This window comes from Phoca vitulina, unplaced genomic scaffold (assembly GCF_004348235.1).
Source record: "Phoca vitulina isolate PV1807 unplaced genomic scaffold, GSC_HSeal_1.0 scaffold7, whole genome shotgun sequence".
NCBI classification, from domain to species: Eukaryota; Metazoa; Chordata; class Mammalia; order Carnivora; family Phocidae; genus Phoca; species Phoca vitulina.
Window position 1 is genome coordinate 63,355,799 of NW_022589710.1, and position 24,210 is coordinate 63,380,008.

General features: G+C 48.1%; 1 protein-coding gene across 1 annotated transcript; it reads left to right on the top strand.

Annotated features, from left to right (window-relative positions):
• The first annotated feature begins 402 nt into the window (after positions 1–402).
• LOC116632724 (6-pyruvoyl tetrahydrobiopterin synthase-like) lies at positions 403–1,068 on the top strand. The gene has a single exon (XM_032404654.1). It carries the CDS (start codon positions 406–408, stop codon positions 847–849), a length of 444 nt encoding a protein of 147 aa, XP_032260545.1. The 5' UTR covers positions 403–405; the 3' UTR covers positions 850–1,068.
• The last annotated feature ends 23,142 nt before the right edge of the window (positions 1,069–24,210 follow it).

Consider the following 24,210-nt stretch of genomic DNA (forward strand, 5'->3'; position numbering starts at 1 on the left):
TCTTGGGAATGCACATGTTAGGCTGGATGGGGGAGAGGAGTGGAAAGACAAAAAGCCACAAATTGGGAATGTGTGGGGGATGGGACGGAGCTGGAATTGCACGGTAACTCACCCGTGACCTTGGGCAAACACTTTCACTTCAAATTTAAATTGAGGGGTTTGCCTTAAACCAGAGAAAATGAAAGAGATTATCAAGTTCCATTGCAGATAAGTTTGCAGTTCAATATATGTAGTCACGTGTCACTGTGGATGCTGAAACTGACATGATTTCTGGAAAGAGCAACATCTTTGTGACCTGGTCCCCAGGTCACATCAACTGAAGGCTGTTGGGGGTCAATGTAGTCATAAAATATAACACCAATGAGTCTTCCAGCCCCAGCGCCAGCCGAGTGCAGAGGCGAGGCGATGAGCATGGAGGGCGCCGGCGAGGGCTGTCGCCGCCGGGCGCGGGTGTCCCGCCTCGTCTCCTTCAGCGCGACCCACCGACTCCACAGCAAATCTCTGAGTAATGAAGAAAACTTGAAACTGTTTGGGAAATGTAACAATCTAAATGGCCATGGGCACAATTATAAAGTTGTGGTGACAGTGCATGGAGAGATTGATCCTGTTACAGGAATGGTTATGAATTTGACTGACCTCAAAGAGTATATGGAGGAGGCAATTATGAAGGCCCTTGATCATAAGAATTTGGATCTGGATGTGCCATACTTTGCAGATGTTGTAAGCACGACAGAAAATGTAGCTGTATATATCTGGGAAAACCTCCAGAAATTTCTTCCTCTGGGAGTTCTTTATAAAGTAAAAGTGTATGAAACTGACAATAATATCGTTGTCTATAAAGGAGAATAGCTTTTAGGGGTTCATACTGTAGAAAGACTAATTTCTTTCCATATTTGAAAAAGGTCTTTATCCCCTGGGACTATTAAGAAGTCGTCGCATGCTTGTTATGCCTCCACATTGTGTTCCGGAGTGCCCAATTGATTGAAATCGTTGTGTGTAAAACCTGTTGTGAATTCAAATCTATCTTAAAACCAAACTTGTAAAACATCCTGAGTATCATTTAGAGAGTCTTCTATTTATAGATTAAAAATCACTTCATTTTCAGTAAAATGTTGTGGTGTGGAATTTAAAAGTAAAATAAATCAATTTTTGTTTTTCCATTAAAAAATAAAATAAAATAAAATATAACACCAATGAGCAATAAAAGTTGACTTCAAGACAGTGTTATGTAGGGGCGCCTGGGTGGCTCAGTCGGTTAAGTATCTGCCTTCGGCTCAGGTCATGATCCCAGGGTCCTGGGATCGAGCCCTCATCCAGCTCCCCACTGAGCGGGGAGTCTGCTTCTCCCTATCCCTCTCCCTCTGCCCTTCTCCTCTGCTCATGTTCTCTCTTTTTCTCTCTTTCAAATAAATGAATAAAAAGAGAATGTTATGTAGTGAGAAGGGAAGAAAAAGACAATGTTATGCAGTGAGAAGAAAGAAAAAGACAATGTTATGTAGTGAGACTAACACTGGAGTCCATCAGATCTGGGTTTGGATTGCTAGTTTTATCACATACCAGTTGTGAGGCTTTGCTTTCTCCGTCTGTAAAATGGGACACACATACACAGATACCTATTAGAGTTGTAGATATGAGAAATCATGAATGTCACATGTCTGGCATACAGTAGGCTGTCAATAAATAGTGGTTATTATTTCTCTGGCTCAGCCCCCCACCTTCTATCGAGGTGAGTTTTTTCCTAGAGACCAATCAGACCATTATGTGCCAGATGCCTGGAGAGAGCACCCGCTCTGGACCTCCAGACATGTCAGAAGTGTAGGATGAAGAAAAATTAAGATATCCCTTCTGGCACCCCTTCTATCTATACTAAGAGCAAAAACATATATCATTATTAATTCCACTCCTAGGAATGTATTGAAAGGAAAAACCTGGGGGAAAATGGAAAGATCACTTATCTAGGTGTTTCTCAGAAAGTTGTTTATGATACACAACAGAAACGTATTCTACCAGAAGGCCTAGGAAGCATGACTCGTTGATACCATGGAATATCATGTTAAATGATCAATGTGATATCTTGTAGAGAGATGACAACATGTAAATGAAGTGATGTAAAATTTAGGAAATTGGCCTCAAAATTGCATACACTTTAGAATAATAACTATTCAGCTTATAGCCAAAAAGTGGAAGAGGCCATGGAGAAATGCAGATAGTTGACATAATGGGGGAATGGCATTAGGGTGCAATTTTTTTGATGCCCTATGGCAATTTAATATCAAATATTATTTTAATTACCTTTTTTCTTTGAGAGAGAGAGCACAAGAGTGAGCGGGGGGAGGGGCAGAGGGAGAGAATCTCAAGCAGACTCCCTGCTGAGTGCGGAGCCCGACGCAAGACTTGATCCAACAACCCTGAGATCATGACCTGAGCCGAAATCAAGAGTCAGATGCTCAACTGACTGAGCCACCCAGGCACCCCTTTAATTATCTTTTTTAATGATGTGGTTGAATTGATGATTTCTAAGACTTCCTTCCTCTCTAGTGCTCTATGGCCTCCTGCTTGAGCAAGTTGCATATAGATTTATCTCAACTTACGTTTCCTCATCTGTAAAATTAGATAGTACTTTTCTAGTTTCAAATCCTGAGACCCATCTGTGTTCACTGTCGCTGCATAATAAATTACCCCCAAATTCAGCAGCTCAGACAATGAATACTTACTGTCTCATGCAGTTTCTGAGGGTCAGAATCTGGAAGGGCTCAGCTGGGTGGTTCTGGCTCAGCGTCTCTCTGGACGCAGTCAAGCTGTTAGGGCTGCAGTCAACTGAAGGCTCGACCGGGGCTGGAGAATCCACTCACTAGCTAACTCACACATTGTCAGTGCCTTGCCACAGGGGCCTCTCTGTAGGGCTACTCACAGCATGGTGGCTGGCTCCCCTCGGAGTGAGTGACTCAGGAGAGAGAGCCCCAGACTGAAGCTGAGGGCTCCTATTACCTGGTCTGGGAACTGACATACCATCACTCTGCCACAGGCTGCTGGTCACACAGAACAGCCCTGAGGCTCTGGGAAGGAATACACAGGGGTGTGAACACCAGGAGGTAGGACTCACTGGGGCCACTGAGGGCTGGGTATGGCATCGTATGACAAAGTTGCACCCTGCCCGCACACTCCCACATACTGCCAGCATATTGGGCATCACATTACCCACCACCAAGTGGTGGCCAAGAAATCCTTATTGACTAAGTGAATAAATGTTTTTCTACATTTATTAAAGGTTTGTGAGGAGTAGAGACAGTGTATACCAAATGCTTGGCTTATCAAATACACCCCATGAAGAGGCAGATACCGCTGTCCTGCTCCATACAAATGAAATTGCAGCTCGCCACACGAAAGGTCACAAGCTGATAAGGTAGCAGAGCTTGGGTCCAAACCCAGGCAGACCTGTCTGACTCTTAAGCCCATGTTATTTTCATTCTTCACTCTTTGTTGCTGAATTCACACACATACAAAGAAAATCAACAATCTCTCTTTCAGGCTTAGGTTAGGATTAGTTTTCAGGTGGCTCAGGGGCAGAACTTTCAAAACCCACTGCACATGTGGGGGAGCTGTCTGTTAGATCTCCCTGTTTCCCATATGCCTTCCCACCACCCTTACCTACTGCCAGAGATGTGCCAATAAATGCTCAATGACCAGCTCTGTGGGAAAAAAGACATCCTGATTTGTAGCAACTGCTGGTGGCTATGATGTAAATATTCCCACCATGGTCACCTTCACCTGACGTCACGGAGCACAGAGTTGGGGAGAGAAGTACCATACACTGCTGTGAGCCTATAGGAGCCGGCTCCGGCACACCACACCCTCCTCAAGTATGTGAAACTTCCAGAAAGAACAGAGAATGGCTCTCAACCTTATTTGGACCTGTTAAAAGGTTTCTGCCTTTCTAGTTATTCCTGCTCTGCCTCTTCCTGTATGAGCCACCTGGTCTATGGATGTGTACATGGAGTTTGGAGCCTATAGTCAAGCTGGTTCTGAATTTGCCTCCCCTGAGCCTAGTCCATACCAACAGCTCTGACCCAGGGCTTGTGTATGTATGACTTGGACGTACAGACCTATCCCTGAACCCTTCCCATAGCAGGTTCTAGATAAGACCACCAATGTCCTAGCTGGACCCTTCCCATAGCAGGTTCTAGATAAGACCACTGATGTCCTAGCTCAACCCTTCCCATAGCAGGTTCTAGATAAGACCGCCAATGTCCTAGCTATCCCCACCCCCACTCCTCTTATATTGCCAGCTGCCTCAGGCTCAGTGGGAGCACCCAACCTTCTTCTGTGGGAGGTTGAGGGGGCGTTCATTATTAGACATCCTAATATCAGGGCAGACAAGAACACACAGCCACGCAGAGTCCAGAAGAATGTACAAAGCTCACAGAGCTTCGTGCTGGCATTGAGTCTTATCTTCTACCCATCAAACCCATAGGAGCATGAGCATGGGGTGGAAGGAATACTTTTTCTTCCTATTCAACTCACCTCACTTTGTCTCCTTAATGCACACGGGTCTCCCTGTGTTGCTACTGGGGCAACTCCACCAGGTAACCCCATCACAGACACTAAAGAACTGAACCCCCTTTCTCTTCTCTGGATCCCCTTGCTCCCCTCCCCGGGGTCCTGCCTCTTTGAATCTCTGGTCAGTCTTAGTGCCATTTAGTTCCAGTTTCAAGGGAGACAAACCTCCAAGATCTGCAGGTGGAACATCTGAAGGAAGCCCAGACCCAACGTGGGTCTCCTGTGAGTGCCATGAGCTCACTGGAAGAGTCCCTCCCTGGGTCCCATGACCGCGTGTCCCAGCCTGGACACACAGCAGGTCTTGAAAAGATGATGCAGTGGGGTGCTGTTCCTGGTGCACAATCTATGCTGCTCACAACGTAGACAGATTCTTCTGCTTTGCCGGCAGCTCCCAAGAACATTTGTCTCTTTCTGAGACTCAACAAAGGGCCCCCAGAAGGAGTGTTTTGGAAACTGAATCGATTTAGACCAAAACATTAGAGCCTAGACTTGGGCAGACTTGGGGAATGGACTAGGCCCCAGCGGAGGAGACTGGACAGACCAGCAGAGGAAGGTGGCTGTCCTGGGAAGGTGGCTGTCCTGGGATGGATGAAATGGGCAGAGGGCCAAGGAGCAAAAACTAGGGTGGGTGGTCCATGTCCCCAGCCAAGCCCAATCGGCCTCCTCATTATTTTAAAATATGTCCAGGATTTTGTTTTAATCAGATACAGTAAGGTGACAGACACAGAGACAACTGCCTCAGAAGAATAGTTCATGACTTATAATCCCCAAAAGAAAGGGGCACACCAGCCATGTCACCCGGGGCCATATGGGGAAGCAGCAGGGTCAGTCAGGAGGCAGCAGCGAAGGGAGAGCATGGACCTGAGACTTCACAGTGGTCCTTGTGGGACAGAACAGGTGAGGTAGGGTAGGTACATTGAGTAAGTTCAGTATTGAATAGTTTGGATAATTCTGGCAGACTCTGGGCTGCAAGGGTGGTCCCTCATGGTTCAGAACCTGGCCGTGGGTGATTTAGGGCAGGGGGTAGATTGACTTGGTGTGTGAGTTTGATGCAGCAGGTGGGCGGTGGTGTGGGTTTTCAACTCACAGGCAAGTCATTTGCTATGTTTAGGAATTAGCCAGGCCTGGGTTGGACCATCCCTCTCAGGTCCACAAGGCCCCAAGATGTCAAAGCATCATAAAATGAAGAGAACAAAAAACATGATTAATACACTCATCCTGGCAGATTCTTCTGTCTGAGGATCTGAAGTTCTAAAATCAGATGGATGGTGGAGTTCAGGCTCTGGGTCTTCTCACACTGGTTGACCACAGGAAGTTGCTAGAAGTCCCTGAAGGTGAGTTTTGTAGACTGTACGGTAGGGTGTGGCCCCCAGCACAGCTCCGACACACAGGGGGCATTGGAGAAAGGACAGCTGCAATTATGATTAGCAGGGGGTGGAGAGAGTGAGTGGGGTAAGGGTGTGGGGGGCTGGGAGGGTGGAGGGCTCATATATTAGGTTTGTATTTAACTCTGTTCCATTTCACCTGGTTAAAAATCACGAGGCTGTGTGTAACAGCAAAACATTATTAGCAACACTGATGCCTTCAGTAGGGATTTGTTAACGTATGGAACCATCCACACAAGAGAACATTATACAGTATAAATAGACGAGGAAATGTGATCATACAAAATATTTGTTTTGTAATTGAAGGCAAAGGGCAGGTCACAGGATATAAAATTTCATACAATCTCATTGAATTTACACACACACACACACACACACACCCCCATATCTGGGTCCTTGGTTGAAAAGGGAGATTTCTGCCACATGGTGCCATCAGCCAGTCTGGTGACATTAGCCTCCTGGGCTGACGGGTCCCACTAGCAGTGGCTGGGGGCAGACTGGGAGCCCTTGCTGCTCGGGGCTCTGGAGTCCCTCCAGGCCAGGCCAGCGTGGGGTTGGGGGAGGAGGAAGGCCTGGATTAGGGGTGGTCCTCACAGAGGGGAGCCAAGCGTAGTTTATCCCACTCCCCTGGCTCATGTGATGCATCTGAAGGCCCAGCACCTGGACGCAGGGCTCCGGCAGGCCCTGGAGCCTGTGAACAGTGACACAGCCCTCGGTGGCCCCCAGGGGCCGCTGCATCAGTGATCCGAGGCATAGACGGCAGGAACGTAGGTGAAATAATCCCACAACAGAGTAGGTAAGTTCACCCAGCCTGGGGCCACCCAGACAGCCTCGGGGACGGTGGGAGGGGACATGAGTTTGGCATTAAAAAGTCCGCTGTGGGCGCCTGGGTGGCTCAGTCCGTTAAGTGTCTGCCTTCGGCTCAGGTCATGATCCCAGAGTCCAGGGATCGAGCCCCGCATCGGGCTCCCTGCTCAGCGGGGAGCCTGCTTCTCCCTCTGCCCTTCACCCTGATTGTGCTCTCTCTCGCTCACTCTCTCTCTCTCAAATAAATAAATAAAATCTTTTTTTAAAAAAGTCACCTGTTTCAGCCAAATGTAAATAAGGTGCCCCAAGACCTCAAAGACTTCATTTTCACATCCCACTATCCACTTGTTACTGCTCATTGTCTGGGACCCCTGGGCAAGCTCCTTTGCCTCTGTGAGCCTCCATGTCTTCATCTGTAGAATGGGGGTGATAGTGTCTATTTCCAAGATTATCAGGAGAATTTAATAAGATCAAAAGCAATTTTATATCTATTTGTCTATCTGTCTCTCTCTTTTCTATATTTTATATATATATATATATATACATATATATATATGATACACTGTCCATGTATAAATTTCAAAAAGTTTAAAACATGATTCTCATAAAAATATAGAATGAAGGGGCACCTGGGTGGCTCAGTCAGTTAAGTGTCTGCCTTTGGCTCAGGTCATGATCCCAGGGTCCTGCAATCAAGCCTTACATCGGGCTCCCTGCTCAGCAGAGAGTCTGTTTCTCCCTCTCCCTCTCCCTCTGCCCCACCCCCTCCCCGCTTGTGCTGTCTCTCTCTCTCACTCTCTCAAATGAACAAAAAAAAAAAAAAAAAATATATATATATATATATATATGTAATGAAATATAAAGACAGAATGAACACAAGTGAAATGTTTATTCAGTTTATTTATGAGGGAACCAGTAAGGAAATAGAGCTGGCTCAAGGTGCATGTAGAAACTGCATTTTTTTTTAAAGATTTTATTTATTTATTTATTTATTTATTTATTTTAAGATTTTATTTATTTATTTGACAGAGTGGCACAGCGAGAGAGGGAACACATGCAGGGGGGGTGGGAGAGGGAGAAGCAGGCTTCCCGCGGAGCAGGGAGCCCGATGCGGGGCTCGATCCCAGGACCCTGAGATCATGACCTGAGCCGAAGGCAGACGCTTAACGACTGAGCCACCCAGGCACCCCAAGATTTTATTTATTTATTTGACAGAGAGAGACAGCGAGATAGGGAACACAAGCAGGGGGAGTGGGAGAGGGAGAAGCAGGCTTCCCGCCGAGCAGGGAGCCCGATGCGGGGCTCGATCCCAGGACCCTGGGATCATGACCTGAGCCGAAGCAGAGACTTAATGACTGAGCCACCCAGGGGCCCCCTGCAATTTTTAAACACATTTTTTTTTAAGGTTAAAGTGAGATGCTAGACTAGACACAAAATTGGTCAATATCAACACAGGTATAATCTTAGGGGTTATCTTTTCTACTGAACCAAAAAAATTGGCGTTTCTGCCAGACAGAAACCTCCAACAGTGTGTAACTTGGCCCATGGTGTGCGTTGGCAAAACCAGACACAGGTTTGCTCTCCTTGGGTGAGCCTAGGAAACAAGGCCCAGGGGGATGTGGAAAAGACAGGCTGAGCCCCTGCAACTTGCTTTACCTTCAAGTGCAGGGTGACTTTTCTGAAGAATGCAGAGCAGTTTCCAGCAACCGTGGAGTCCCCTTCCCTCGCTGACCCTGGGCTTCTGCTGTTCTTGAAGCACTGGTCCGGGGCAGAACCACTTCCCTGGGCTTGAATCATGCTTGATGTTTCCAAAACACTAAAGTATTCTTTTTCTCATTTCATCCCACAACAGCCTTGTGAAGCTGGTGTTGCAAATCCCACTTTCAAATGGGGAAACTGAGGCACAGGGGTTTGATGGCTTCTGTTCCTGCCAGAAGCAGAGTTTTCTGGCCTTCCATGAAAAATGGTCGAGCAAGTCATGATCACTGGGGCAGAACCATAGCTCTAACAACCACCAGATGCTACAGCAAGCACTGTGGGGGCCACCCCATCCCCACCCCAGCTGCAGGCTCCGCTGGATCCAGGTCACAACAGGGCACTGCTGTGGCTGGGGTTGGGGAAACTCCCTGTTTCTCCTTTATTTCTCTTGGAGAGTCTATGGCAGTGGTCTTCAAACTGGGCGACAATGCCCCCTGGGACACAAGAAGACTCACCAACAGGATATTCAGGTGTACCTTGTGTAAGGGAATTAATTTCCGGATTCTCGGGTGCTGGGTGGCTCAGTTGGTTGGGCGACTGCCTTCGGCTCAGGTCATGATCCCAGAGTCCCGGGATCGAGTCCCACATCGGGCTCCCTGCTCAGCAGGGAGTCTGCTTCTCCCTCTGACCCTACCCCCTCTTGGGCTCTCTCTCTCACTCTCTCTCTCTCTCTCAAATAAATAAATAAAATCTTTAAAAAATAATAATAATAATTTCCAGATTCTCAAATTCCAGCTAACTCTTTCCTAAAGCTGATTGACCCAAGAACCCTGGCCTGAAGTCCAAAAGGCAAGCAGCTCCTGTCCTTTCTCCTCCTGCCTTCTCCCACCTCACAAAGGAAAGGCAGACCCATAGCCTCTCTACTAGGGGGTCTTGCCTTGGGGTGTAAATTCCTCAGGTGCCAAACAAAGGAACAGCTAGAAATAGCTACATGTCATTGCCCTCGTGTTCGTGAGTTGGTTTCTAATTCTTCCAACTAACTTGAGGAAGGGTCTGATTCTGCTGATAGAGTATTAAAACGCATTGTTGACAAGAAATAACTGTGACTTAGAAGTTGGTTGAAGAATAGAGTGACATCATAGCAAAACTTCCATTCCATCTACTAAAGGCTGGTCAGAACTTACATCTATAAAGACAAAAAATAGTATAGAACTGAGGCCAGCCCTGCATGCATTTTCTCAATAATACACATCCACAGATGCATGAACTAAGGAGGGAGAAAACCATAGACATCTATCACAACATGCATTTCCAGTAACATTTTACTTTTTTTGTTTGGCAACTAACATAATCTGCAACATATTCTCTTGCTTAGCCAAATGGTGTACTGGTAATCATCATCATGACAACTCCATTCACTTAGTGCCTATGTTCAGTGGGAATTAAAATTGTCTGCATTTCTATCCACATCCCTAGTTTCGTAGCAGGCAAGGACTATATTTACTACATTGAAATCGAATTTGAGGGGAGGGAAGCGGAGGGGACATGTGAGTTCAAAGAGGAAAAAGAATACTATAAAATATACAACTTTTGACAATGAATTATTTATATATTGTATAAATGTTTGATAATGGGGAGAGAAGGAAGCCAGAGTATGTCATGCCAAAATATGCCTCTTTTACATAAAAATTATTTTGAGCCTCAGGAAATTAAGATGAAGCAAATGCAGGAAAAGCTCTCTCTACTCTCCCCCTTTCTGCCTCAAGGCAGGATGTAAATTTTCCTTTGCTGGAGACAGATCTAGACTCATTGGCCTGGAGATAGCACCAGGGGAACTGCACACAAACTTGACTCCATTCATTTCCCCAACATGTTCACATTTCCGCAGTCTACTGCCCTTGGATCCTGAAACCTTTGTCCTGCCATCTCTCTACAACTGCAGCACTCCTTTTTTTTTTTTAAGATTTTATTTATTTATTTGACAAGGAAAAAGAGAGAGAGCACACAAGCAGAGGGAGAAGCAGGCAGAGGTAAAGGGAGAAGCAGGCTCCCCGCAGAGCCGGGAGCCCGACGTGGGACTTGATCCCAGGAGCCTGGGATCATGACCTGAGCCAAAGGCAGACGCTTAACCGACTGAGCCACCCAGGTGCCCCTGCATTGCTCCTTTTAAAGATGCCAGATAAGTCCTCATTTTCAAACCATTTCACTACATGTGACTTGTGTGTTTGGGGTCATTTAGGTCCAGCGCATCAGGACTGTTGAAACTATACATAATGAGGCATTACCGCACTCCTCCTCCGGGTCTGTGCTCGGTGATGTCACACCAGTAGCTTGAAATCAGCCACAGGAGAATTTATGCCACAGAAATCAGCAAATGCTACCAATCAGAGCTTGATTTGTTATTTTGTTGACTATCTGCACTTAAGACACTGATGGAGACAATGTTAATAATGCAGATGACACTTCAAAGAATGTCCTATTTGTAGCTGTTTTATTGTGAATAATACAAACAAAAAGAGAGAATATTCTTCCAGTATTCAAACACCATTATCCAATCCAGCAAAGAAGTCACTCCTGTCACTGATAAATGAGTGAAGCTCTGGCACATTGTATTGTTTTACTTTTGTCGTGCTTATTAACACAAATGAGAACATCAACCATCATGCATGGTTGCTTTGTCATTTGCAACCACAGATTGACTATGGTTTGGCAAACGCTTTCTGCAAGAATCACTGGTTGTAGAATTTATAAGAAACAAAGCTGGGGGCATCACATTGCCCGATTTCAAGCTATATTACAAAGCAGTGATCACCAAGACAGCATGGTACTGGCACAAAAACAGACATATAGACCAATGGAACAGAATAGAAAGCCCAGATATGGACCCTCAACTCTATGGTCAAATAATCTTTGACAAAGCAGGAAAAAACATGCAATGGAAAAAAGACAGTCTCGTCAATAAATGGTGCTGGGAAAATTGGACAGCCACATGCAGAAGAATGAAACTCGACCATTCTCTAACACCATTCACAAAGATAAACTCAAAATGGATGAAAGACCTCAATGTGAGACAGGAATCCATCAAAATCCTAGAGGAGAACATAGGCAGTAACCTCTTTGACATCGGCCACAGTAACTTCTTTCAAGATTCATCTCCCAAGGCCAGGGAAACAAAAGCAAAAATGAACTTTTGGGACGTCATTAAGATAAAAAGCTTCTGCACAGCAAAGGAAACAGTCAACAAAACAAAGAGGCAACCCACAGAATGGGAGAAGATATTTGCAAATGACACTACAGATAAAGGGCTGGTATCCAAGATCTATAAAGAACTTCTCAAACTCAACACCCAAAAAACAAATAATCCAGTCAAAAAATGGGCAGAAGACATGAACAGACACTTCTCCAAAGAAGACATACGAATGGCTAACAGACACATGAAAAAATGTTCATCATCATTAGCCTTCAGGGAAATTCAAATCAAAACCACATTGAGATACCACCTCACACCAGTTAGAATGGCAAAAATTGACAAGACAAGAAACAACAAATGTTGGAGAAGTTGTGGAGAAAAGGGAACCCTCTTACACTGTTGGTGGGAATGCAAATTGGTACAGCCACTTTGGAAAACAGTGTGGAGGTTCCTCAAAAAATTAAAAATAGAGCTACCCTATGACCCAGCAATTGCACTACTGGGCATTTACCCCAAAGACACAGATGTAGTGAAAAGAAGGGCCATATGCACCCCAATGCTCATAGCAGCAATGTCCGCAATAGCCAAACTGTGGAAAGAGCCAAGATGCCCTTCAACAGAGGAATGGATAAAGAAGATGTGGTCCATATATACAATGGAATATTACTCAGCCATCAGAAAGGATGAATACCCAACTTTTACATCAACATGGATGGGACTGGAGGAGATTATGCTAAGTGGAGTAAGTCAAGCAGAGAAAGTCAATTATCATATGGTTTCACTTATTTGTGGAACATAAGGAATAGCATGGAGGACATTAGGAGAAGGAAGGGAAAACTGAAGGCGGGGAGTCGGAGGGAGAGATGAACCACGAGAGACTACGGACTCTGAGAAACAAACTGAGGATTTGAGAGGGGAGGGGGGTGGGGGATGGGTTAGCCCGGTGATAGGTATTAAGGAGGACACGTACTGCATGGAGCACCGGGTGTTCCACGAAAAGAATGAATCGTGGATCACCACAGCAAAAACTAATGATGTACTGTATGGTGATTAACATAACTTAATAAAATTAAATTAAAAAAAAAGAAAGTGTATTGCAAATTTTAGGTTGTTCTGTAAGTTGTTTCCTACCCATCCTTTATACCGGTAAAATTTATAATAAACTGATGTACATATATAAATATGCATACTTTTTTAAGAGCTGACTGTTCAGTATTTACCAACACACTGCTGCTCAAGCCCTATTCCTGGCTTATCTTTGACCAGACTGGGCATTGGTATTTTTTTAATTTTTTAAAAAAGATTTATTTATTTATTTGAGAGAGAGAGAGAGACCGTGCGAGCGGGGGTGGGGGTGGAGAGGGGGACAGGCAGAGGGAGAGAAGCAGACTCTCCACTGAGCACAGAACCTGACACAGTGCTCTATCTCAGGACCCTGAGACCATGACCTGAGCCAAAATCAAGAGTCAGACACTCAACTGACTGAGCCACCCGGGTGCGCCTGGTGTTGGTATTTTTATAGTCTACCAGCTGAGACAAACATGCAGAGAGGTTAAGAATCACTACCCTAAAAGGAGGTAAAAAAGAGAAGAGGATGCTAGTTCCCATCCCAGTGTGAGCCTTCCACTTCCAACAGGTGCAGCTCAGGGTCCAGGCACTTTAGGGGAGAGGGGATAGCAGGCTTTGGGACAGTCCCCACCCATTAGAGAAGTAGGCCTGTCTCTGCGCTGTGTCCATTGTGTCTGTGGGTAGAATTCTTGCTCCAATGCAGCCGACCATAAGATCATTCCCCCCCAAGACTGAAAGCTTCTCAAGGGCCGGGACTGTGCCTTATTTATCCACTGAAGGCCTGGCAAGTGGTGGATGCTTCCTGGACATTTGGCAAATAAATTAATAAATTGCATCAAGAGAAGATTATTCCAAACATCCAACAATAATATTTTGGATGAATAAATTATGGAACGGCCATTTAAGAAAATACTCTGCAGCCATTAAAAATGATTGTGGGGGAAATGATTCAACGACCTAAGAAAATGCTCATGATATATTGTAATTGCAAGATGACAGCTGCAAGATAGCATAGAAATTATGAACAATTTTGTTTTAAAAACACATACAAAATATATTCCTCAGCTTAACAGGGTATCAATCAACTCCTGGCCTGTGTCTGATTCATTCCAGGGAAGCAAGTGCTTTGTTCGGATTTTTACTGAAAACTCATCCTCCAAGGAAAGAATTTGTTTAGTTCATGATTAACAGCCTTAGGATTCTGATACAGAAGGGACTAGGACCCTTTTGTGATTAATCTTTATCATTTTTAATCTATGGAATTTTCAAATTTGATTTTTAACATTTACATAACATGGATTACCCACAGCAAGAGAGTTGAGAAGCACAGTGATAATTATCCACGGGTTAGGGAGATTGAGGGGAAAGATAAAACAGCACCTTGAAAAATCAGGCAAACGAAGTGAAATTCTTCCCGGATGGATCTGGAAACCACTGGCTAGGGCTGAAAAGGGAGGACAGTGATGTAATGTGCTTAGCAACACTTTGGAACTCAAACACACTTCACCAAATAAATCATTCACCATTGTTCTAGACCTGAGGCTCCCCTGGACATTGCAAAACAAACATTTCTGTGGGCATGTGCCAAGAACGGGAAAACAGGCCAGCCAGTTCCCTCTGGACCAATACATTAAATGGGTTGGTGTGGGAGATTGGCCTTGGCCCGTCTCTCGGTCCCTTCCCTGCCCGGTCCCCCAGCGTGGGGGCGGGGGGCAGGGGGGTAGTGTTAAATAAGCGGAGCAGAGCCAGCTTCCAGAATAGTCCACCCCACCCTGCATCCTGGAGTGTACAACTGCAGGAACTCAACAAGGGGCAAAACACCAGCAAGAATTCAAAGATGCAAGCGAAAAGTAAGTCTGACCTCACATTTCCCCTGGCATGAGGCGGTTCGAGCAAACACATTAGATAAGTCTGAAAATATGTCTTCTGACAGAATGCTTAGCCTTCTGGTGGACTCCAGAAATCGTGGGTCCTTTAGAGAAAGTGTTGAGAAAGAAACGGGCTGGCCTGCCAGTTTTAGGGTTTGGTTCATCTCATTTTACATTTTCACAGACTTTTGCCAAGTGCTTACTCTGTTCCAGGTACATAGTAGATGTTTGGGATCTGGAAATCAGACACAATTTCTTTCTTCTCAGAGGTTCCAGCACGGAAGGGGACACAGGTAAAGAGAACCACTTAAATTCGAGACAGAACAAACCAAGGGATCCTGATCACTGTCACCGCCATCGATGCCACAGCCAAGGGCATCAGTGGAACGCCTCTTCTGGGCTGGAGCCCCAGTACCTTGCACGAACCACCTCTTTAATTCCCTCAAGAACTTACAAGGGAGCTCCTATTATCAGCTCCACTTTACAGATGGGGAAACCAAGGCTTAGAAAGCGTGAGCGATTATCAGCATCTTAAAGCCAACTGTGGCACACCGAATCTGTCTCCAGAGCCCGTGTTTATTTCCATCATTTTACATGAAAGGAGGATATGAGCAAACACGTATGGGGCAGTGGTGGGGCGGTTGAGGGCAGGGGAAGCGTGAAGTGGGTCTGAGAAGGAAATCGAGGAAGGCTTTATGGAGGAGGAAGCATTGAAACAGGATTTTGAAGATGAGCTCAATCCCAAAAGGTGAGGAAGAGGGGAAACGCCCTCCTACACAGCGGCCTGAGCAGGTGCCCGAGGGCTAGAGCCCGGAGGTCCTACCAGAGTAACCCAAACGTTTGGCGGTGTTGGAGTAAATCACCTTTAACTGCTGTTGGCCACTTAATTATTGGTCTTCAAAGAGGCCTCCCCTGGACCCACTCACTTGCTCTGCAACTCCTATTACTTGTCCAAACATAATCTCAAATTCCTCTTGAGAAATTGGAGAGCAGCCCGTGTTCTATGTGATATCGCAGTGTTACATTGCTTCCTTTCACTGCCCGCTTCAATTGGAGAAACAGCCACAAAACCAAAGGTTGACACAGCAGAAGCATGTGGTCGCCGGCTCAAAACTGCCAGATGGTTAAGTGGCCGCTCCAAATGGGGCCCTTTCCAAGTGCCAACAGGGCTGCAGTGCTTGGGGTCACGGGGGTGGGATGCGAGGCACTCGAGGGAGGGCTGAGGGAGGAGGCATTGGTCTCTGACACCCCCCACACTGCAGGTGTCCGTGCATTGGCAGTGAGACCCTCGGGGGACACTTGGATCACACTGCTTGGTGAAAGGCGCGAGGCTGGAGAAGCCCGCAAAGCTGGATCCCGGAGGCCCAGAAAGCCGTGCTCTGGGTTTGGTCTTGCCCTGCACATGCTGGGCACCCCTCGCCAGTTTTCAAGGAGGAGGGGACCATGATTTGAAGCACGTTTTGGGAAGGGAAGCCTGGCTCTCATCTAAAGAAGGCTTATTAGCCCTCTCTCAACAACTGATGAAACAAAACTATACAATGTTCAGTAAGCCACGGGTACTCTGACTGACGATGTCACCGGCCACGCACATCAACTGCACGGTCTGTCTGTATTTCGAGTGCACACTGTAGGTTCACCAGGTCAGCCTGATGCTGGGGGTGGACACTGACGCCCAAGAACTGGTCTTTGTCACCAGCATCCCAGGGAGCCCTGCGCAGATGCTACAAGACTCAGCCTCACAGATCCCCAAGTTATCCTCTCGGGTTCCAATAGTCGGTGATTTCTCCCTCCGCTAAGTGTGAAAGGGAATGCAGCCCTGGCTGTGGGCCTAATGTGCATTTAGAGAGCTCTCCGGAGACCCATCTCTGTCCGGGGTAATGGTAGCGGATGCATGGTTACATTAGCATTGGGAAGGCAGGGGCAAAACCTGGATTGTGGCGATCATTAATCCCTTTCACGGCTGGAGGCCCAGGATGCGGGGTCAGATGGCGGAGAGGCCTTCCCGCCCAGAACAATCAGTTGTGCAAGGCACGGAACCTGGAACTTAGGGCAGCTGGCCCCGCGCCGCGCTCCACACCCAGTTCCCATGCGGACACAGGCCAAGCACGGCCGCGTTAACACGTGCAGTCCCGCAGCACAGGAGGGCGAGTCTGCTGGGAGACGTGGCCCGTTCTCCTGTTCATTGCAGTGTTTGCAGCCCTGCAACGCACGGTGGTGCTGCCTTAATCCCCCAGTCTCCCGGGGCCATAGGGAGGCTTGAAAAACATTTACATGGTGAAATATGGAGTTGTCCAGAAATAATGTGGAGTCCCCAGCCGAAGAGTGAGGTGATGGTGGTGCCGGGAACGGAGAAGCCTGTGTGCTCTTTGAAAGGGGGACTGCCGGGGACAGAGGCACCCACTGACTGCCTGGTTTGGGGAGAACAGGCTTCGGCGGGGCTTCCATATGGGACTTTGCTCAAGAAGAGCTGAGCTTGAGTCCCTGAAAACGTAAAAAGACGAGCAGAATCAGGGGGCCTCGGGAAAGGCGTCTGCGGTGGACATGAGGTAGACCCCCAAGATCTATTCCACTGCCATGACGCATGCCACCAATCAGTGCACAGCACTCCCCTGGCGACATCATCTGGCAGAGGGTGGGCATGGGTCCCAAGCCAGCCTGGTCAGGCTGGAGGCAAGCATCCATATGGTTAGGGAAGCGGTTGGGGAGGAGGTTTCTCTGTCTTGTCCTGGTGAGTGTGAATAGGGAGGCACATTGCCCCAGTGGTCACTGGCCACCATCTCACAGTCGGGACGTGGACCAGCTTCAGGTGACATCAGTGTTGAGCAGAGAGACTGGAAGGAAACTCGGTCCCTGACGGGAGCACCAAACGTGAGCTGAGCTGTGCCTGAAGCCCCCCACCTCTGGACCGTGAGGTACATGAGACGTACACGTCCTCATTGTTTAAATCTTCTTTCGTCCAGTGTCTTCATCTGCGGCAGAGCCTCCCGACCGGTACAGCTTTCATCCGACGCGGCTGCCCACGGAAGTGTGAGCAGGTGTCTCACAGGAAACCTTAATGCAGGAAGTGGGCCAGCGCCTTCAAACCTCCGTGGCTTGTCTGGAGCTTTCACAAAATATCTGTTTCAGTGGCATTCTTCCTACGAAGATATACTTGATTTGCATAGCAATCATTAGGAACATTCTTCATCTGCACCAAGAAAAGGATCTCTTCGGTGTTTTATGAGATGCAAAGCCCTTTCAGTGTGACCTGTGTTTTGAAAGAAGAATCGGTCTGAGAAATATCTCGCTCTTCCTTGCCTAATGGCCTCCGTGTGTAGGAGACTACAGAGAGCAAGGGACCCGAGTGAGCAAGAGACTGGGGTGATGGGGACCTCTCACACCCCACCCAACCCAGCTGATGGGCTTCAGCAGGCGTTCTCCTGCAGAAATGTGGGCCCAGGGCCCCCCTCACCCCAGTCTTCTGACTCCTTGAAGGGAGCTGTAAAATAGAATTTGTATGCGAATGCTCCACTTAAAAAAGTAAAAGCAGATCAATCCTGTCTGGACCAAACATAATGCATCGGTAGCCATTTGTGCTGGTGCCCGGCCAGGGCTCGGTCTGGCAGACCCCAGACTGTATGCCGGGGGCCCTGTACCTCCAAATAAACAACTGACTGTGTACAAAGCTGAGTCATCGCAGCTTTCTATTTCAGTGTTCTATAACACTGAACGTGGGGAAACAACCTTCATTTCTAAGAACAGGGATCAGTTCCGTAAACTGGTGAATCTACCTGGGTGCAAGATTATGCAACTGTTTAAAAAAGATATGTACGAGTAACTCGAGAGAAATGCTTATGATGTTATAATGATAAGCAGGGAAAAAGGAGCCTGCCGAGTTGTAGACGTAAGTGATTCCAACTCTGGCAAACAAGACAGGATGGAACCATGCATTAGAAATGAAGCCTGAAAGCAAATGAATCAAATATGAACAGGCATTCTCTCCGGGTGGAGAGAGAATTACTCATTCTTCTTCTCCTTACACTTTTCTGAATTTTGCAAATTGTCTCTAATTTCATAAGCATGAAAAATAAACTTCCTCATGAGGTCTCTAATTCATTAGGGCAAGGACTCCAACTGAGCCTGTTTGCCTCGACATCGGCCTCAGCTGCGTTCGTGTCTACAAACCCCAGAGCGGCTATTTCACGCCACACTCTGGGCCAGGCGTCCAGGGTGGAGCTGAATTCGAGCCTGTCTCGGTGCAGAGGAGCCCGCAGACTAACTGGTGTGAACTGGACAACTTGAAAACGGTGCAGTAGGGAAGATCACTGGCACAGAGCCACGGGGGTCCACTCTTCAGATGAGGGAGGCAACTTTGCGGACTCGTAAGGGCTTATCAGCTCTCTGGCTGAATAAAGGGGGGAAGAGGGCTCTCGGAGAGGGTCTGAACAGTGCAAAGGGACAGAGGCAGGAAATAACACAGCAGATTTGGGGAAGCCAGGTCATCTGGGGGAAGGTGAAGACCAAGCCTCGTGTGCGGGCTTCTCATCTGTATCTGTCCTGGCTGCTGATGAGGGTGGGTCTAGTTGTGTGAGTCTCTCTCGCTAGGATGGGGCTCAGTGGTCCACTTGACACCTGAGTCATTGCTGGGCCACCCAGGTTCAAGGACAGAGGCTCTGGGGCTGGTTCAACAGCATCCTTACATCCACGGATGGACCTGAGCACAAAGCTGGAAACATTTGTTTCCAGTGCACCTGAGTGTCCATTGAGATGGACACCACGGGTGCTGCTTTGGGGGAGTCTGGTTCCAGGGAAACCATCAGGCCACACGTGTAGTTATCCCAGCCACGTACAGCCAGATGGGAAGGAGGGAAGGAAAAAAATGAATGTTTTTGAGCACCTACTGGGGCCTGGCACTTTGCTAATTGCTTTCAGATACACTAGCTGGCTTCATCCTAATAATTTAATGAGGCAGGTATGATTGTCTTTGCTTCATGGTTGGAAAACCAAGCCTCAGAGAGGTCAGGGAGCTTGCCTGAAGTCACACAGCCAGTAAGTGGTGGAACCAGGCTGCCTACCTCTCCACTCCACACTGCCTGGAGGAAGGGGACCATGTTTATAAGCCCTGGAGGCTGTCAGAGCACCTGGCATTGAGTTTTCTTTACACACAGCAACTGCCCCATGACTGAGTGCTCATCCGGACTCCTCTGCCAGGCATTTTGGCCTCAGAACTGCTGTGAATGCCAGCTCTCTTTCCGGACTTCCAAACCATTTCCACTTTTAATTGCTCCTCCCGGGCCCTATCTCCTGAGGAGGGAAAGAATGTGTCAACATAATGAGAATTTCCCTGCATTGTTGATGCCAGACCTGTGACCCCTGGGTCATCATCTCTCGGGCATGGCACAAAATTCCGGAAATCTCCAGCTCTAGAAATCCCCTCTGTGCTTTCCTACAGTTTAGAGGTGAACTTCATGTGTTAGCAAAGCAACATGTAGCTCTTCTAAAGGACAAAGGATGGGGAAACAAGCCCCTTTGGGAGGCAGCCAGATATGATGGGTAAACCACGAGGCAGGTGGCCTTTAAGGGGCCTGTAGCCTGGGCAAATCATGGCCTCTCTGGGCCTTAAGGACTAGACCTGAATTGGGCTGCAGCTTTCAGACTGAAGGGGGAAGAAGTCATCTGTGGCTCTTGCTTCAACATGCCAAGTCCCTGGCCCTCTCCAGAATGCACATTATAAACTCTTCCTGGGATTCTCAGAAAGGTTGGTATGGGTTCAGTGGCTCAGTGATGTCAGGGCCTTCGTTCCTGTAATGATCTTGGCTTTTTCCTCATGGTCACAAAAAGGCTGCCAAATCCTTGGGATTTGTGTTTTCTAGCTTCTAGTAATCTCCATACCCACAGGGACACCTCTGTGATTTACATGAGCCCCAAGAGGGGGAGGACCACCCTTCCAGCTCCCTGATGAGGTTGAGAACCTACTGTGCACCAGCTACTCTTCCAGACACTTGACAATTGGCAGGATTCTAGAGATGGCCCCAGATTCCCATCCCATCCCCTAGTTATTCAATCACATAACCTACATACTGCTGTGGAACAACTTCGCAGGGGTCATCTGGGATGGGGTGGGAGGAAGCCTGGCCCTATCAGGTGAGCCCTTTCGAAGAGAGTTTTCTCTAGTTGGAGGCAAAAGAAGAAGTCAGAGATATTAGAAACACAAGAAGGATTCCATGCAGACTCCCAGAGAGATAGAAGCCTCCAGTGCTTCCAAGCTCCCTCCCCGACCCAAGTTGTAAGCAATTGCCCATCCCAAGGAAGGTAGAAGGAAATGCAAGCCCAACCACAGGCCCTCTCAAGAAACGCCCTCTGACCACAGAAGATTGTGTTCCTTTCACATCAAATCTTGCCACAACAGACTTGCTCAAAACCCCTGGCCACAGAGGCAGCAGAGACAAATCTTTTTGCACCTTGGACTGCCCGCCGGGGTGGGAGGAATCCGTAAGCACGAACCTGAAACAAGTGCCCCCGTTGTCAGTGATAGGAAGTGAGGAGCACAGAGAAACCCTGGCCTGTCACTTCCCTTCGAGGCTGGCACAGCATTTGCCCAGGAAAGGAAGGGACATGCTGGTTCTCTGCTGCCCAAGGGATAGAACAAGGCCCAAGGGAAGCCTGGTTTGAGCTCATTCCAGATACACAGTAAATCTCCCAAGAGTGGGAGAGCTCTTATTTGCCTATTTCTTGCTCCTCAAGGGGAGAGATCCTGCTCTGCGAAAGGTCCCACAGTCCTGCTGAGCACGAGCGGGTTTGGACAGGTGCAGGGAGCTTGTAGAGAGGAGGGCTGCTCCGTGAAACAGGTCCCCTCCCCCTGGGGACGAGCGGGGAGGTGGGGTGCGGAGAAGTAGGAGGGGCCAGCACAGAGTCCTACACACACAGGATGGTAAGAAGCTGGGGCTCAGGGCGAAGCAGCCATGGGGAGCCCCAGGTGAGGGGGCCAGAGCGCCCACAGGGGGGGCTGTCAGCAATGGTTGTCGGCATTGCTGCGATGCATACCCTCCCCTTCTCACAGGCCTTCAGGGGAATCTTCTACTCATGCTTGTGCACACGTGGCCTGAGCTCTGTCTCCTTTGATTCATTCTCAGAAACCAAGGGAGCCAGGGTCCATGTCAGGTTCAACAAACAGGTGGGATGTGGGGCAGGGAGATAAGCCACGAATCGAATTCAAGGGCTTGGGGCCAGAGGCCTCCATGGGAAATTGAATCCCCAAGAAATATTGGGAAAAGCTTTGAATTTCCCCAGGGTTGAAGTGGGGGCTCCAGCCAATCTTATCTAGATGATAGGAGTCAGAGAAATCTCTGCTGACCTCAGCCTCCAGGCACTCCCACGTGCTGCTCTTCCCCACCCCGCCCCCACTCACAATGCCAGGTAAGAGCCCCCTGCGTGAGCGCCTGCGCAACTATCATCCTGCACAACCCCTTAGGGACACCCACCCCACTGTACTGTCACCACCTGATTGCTTCTTTCGTCCTGCTCTGGACTCTGGGGCCCTCAGGCCAGGGCTGGGGTGTCTTCATCTCAGAACCCCTGGCTTAGCTCAAGCTTCTGTAAAGGCTGATGTTGGGGGGAAGAGAACGGGGTGGACATTGTTGGAGTCCGACACTGTGCCAGACTCGGAGGGTAGGAGTCCAGTAAGACCTGCAATCTGTTCCCAGGGTCCTTGTGAGTGAACATCCTTAGGGAGGGGGGGTCCCGGGGGGTCCCCATCTCTGGGGGTATTGGGGTAGAGGTTGAACAACAGCTTGGCAAAGAATGGGCCAACACTCAACTCCAATGAGGGTGGCCTCAATGGCTTCCAATGCCCCTCTGGCCCTTGGATCACCTGACCCCCTGAGATCACGGTCCTGCAAGATATTTGTGCCCAGACGGCTGCTGCCCACGGCCTTACCGTGTTCAGCAAGCGGTCCATGAGTGGAGGGGGTGAATGAGAGCTGAGTCACCCCATGGAATGCCTGAATAAAAGTCCCCTCTCTCCCCAACAACTATTATAAACACATTACTGGTCAGCGCCATGTGTTTGCTCCCTGGAGTTTATGTTGCTGCACGAAATGTGATATCAAAGATGAGCCCACAAACATCTGACCACCCCATATTTAGTCATCTTTGTGTCTGGTCTATGTCATTCCGCCCTCAACATACTTGTGCTGGACAAGATGAGGGGGTGTGGGGGTCAGTGGCCCCCACCCCACAGCCAGCTCACCCCTCAGGAACCGCACAGGCTGCCCAGCTGGCTTAGGGTCATCCTCATCCCGTGGGAGGCTGAGAGGTGACCTTCTAGGCTGGGACACACGGGCCAGAGTTTGCAATGCACTTCTTGCTCCGACTTCTCTATCTCAACTTTAAATCACCAGCAAGGTTGTCATCCTCTTTCCTGACACCCCAAAAACAAATCCATAAGTTATTGGAAACCCAAAGCGTGTATCAGATACCTTATATAATGGATCTGTTATTTCTGGTCTTGATAAATTCAGCTTTAAAATCCCATTTCACAGCTGGGGATCCAGAAGCTGAGCAGGATAAAAGATTTTCCCAGGACCCCACTCAGCCACAAGCCAGGCTGGCTCTGGGTGGTGGGCTCTTTTCCTAATACACTGATCCTTCCAAATCACTTCCCAATCAGAGCTAATGGCATCAATCTCCACCTGGTTCTTCATGCTTCCAAAGTCATTTCTAACATTAAGATTGGCTTGAGCCATGATGTGTCATGATCCAACTACAGTGACATAACCAAAGAAGCATCTCTTTGTGCCATGTAATGTGAAATCTAGAGGTAGGCAGTGTGGGGCTGGTGCACTTGCTTGAGGAAGTCATCAAGAACCCAGATTCCTTGTAGCCTCCTGCTCCACCGTCCTTACCTTGAAACTCTCATCCTCATGGTCACAAGAGGGCTGCTCTACCTCCAAGCATTGCAACTACATTCCAAGCAGGAAGAACAGGGAAGATGCAGGGCAAAGGCTTATGTCACCTGAGTGTGTTCCTTTTCATACGGGAAACAATAGCTTCGCCTGGTAGACTTCTGTTTATACTGCATTGGCACAACTGGGTTACACGGCCACCTTTCACCGCAAGGCATTTAGAACGGCAAGTAGTCCCTAGGCATTTTGCTGCACTGAACAAAACTAAATTTCTGTGTCGGGCTCCCTGCTCCGCGGGGAGCCTGCTTCTCCCTCTGCCTCTGTCTCTCTCTCTGTCTCTCATGAATAAATAAATAAAATCTTTTAAAAAAAACTAAATTTCTGTGGGCAAGAAAGAGGAGAATGGATATTTGATAAGGAACCAGCTGCCCATCACACAGCTCCCACATTTAGCCAGTCCCTAAGTCCTATAGAGTCTACCTCCTTGGTTTCCTCAAGCTCACCTGTCCTTCCCTGCCCAGGGTTTCCAACGGGATTAACTCCTGTAACTGCTCTCTCCCAGGCTGCCCTCCACGCCTGTCCACTCTCCAGGCTGCCACCAGCCATCTTTCCAAAGCACAGAACACATTGTCTTCCTGTCCTCAAACCTCCACTCGCTCTCCATTGCTTAAAAAAGGAAGTCCAAGAGGACACTAGGGACCCTTTACAATCCAGCCCCAGCTGATTTCTTCCCTTAGCTCCTAAGTCACCTGACC

Coding starts and splice junctions, on each gene's coding strand:
- LOC116632724 (XM_032404654.1), top strand. CDS start 406: ATGAGCATGGAGGGCGCCGGCGAGGGCTGTCGCCGCCGGGCGCGGGTG.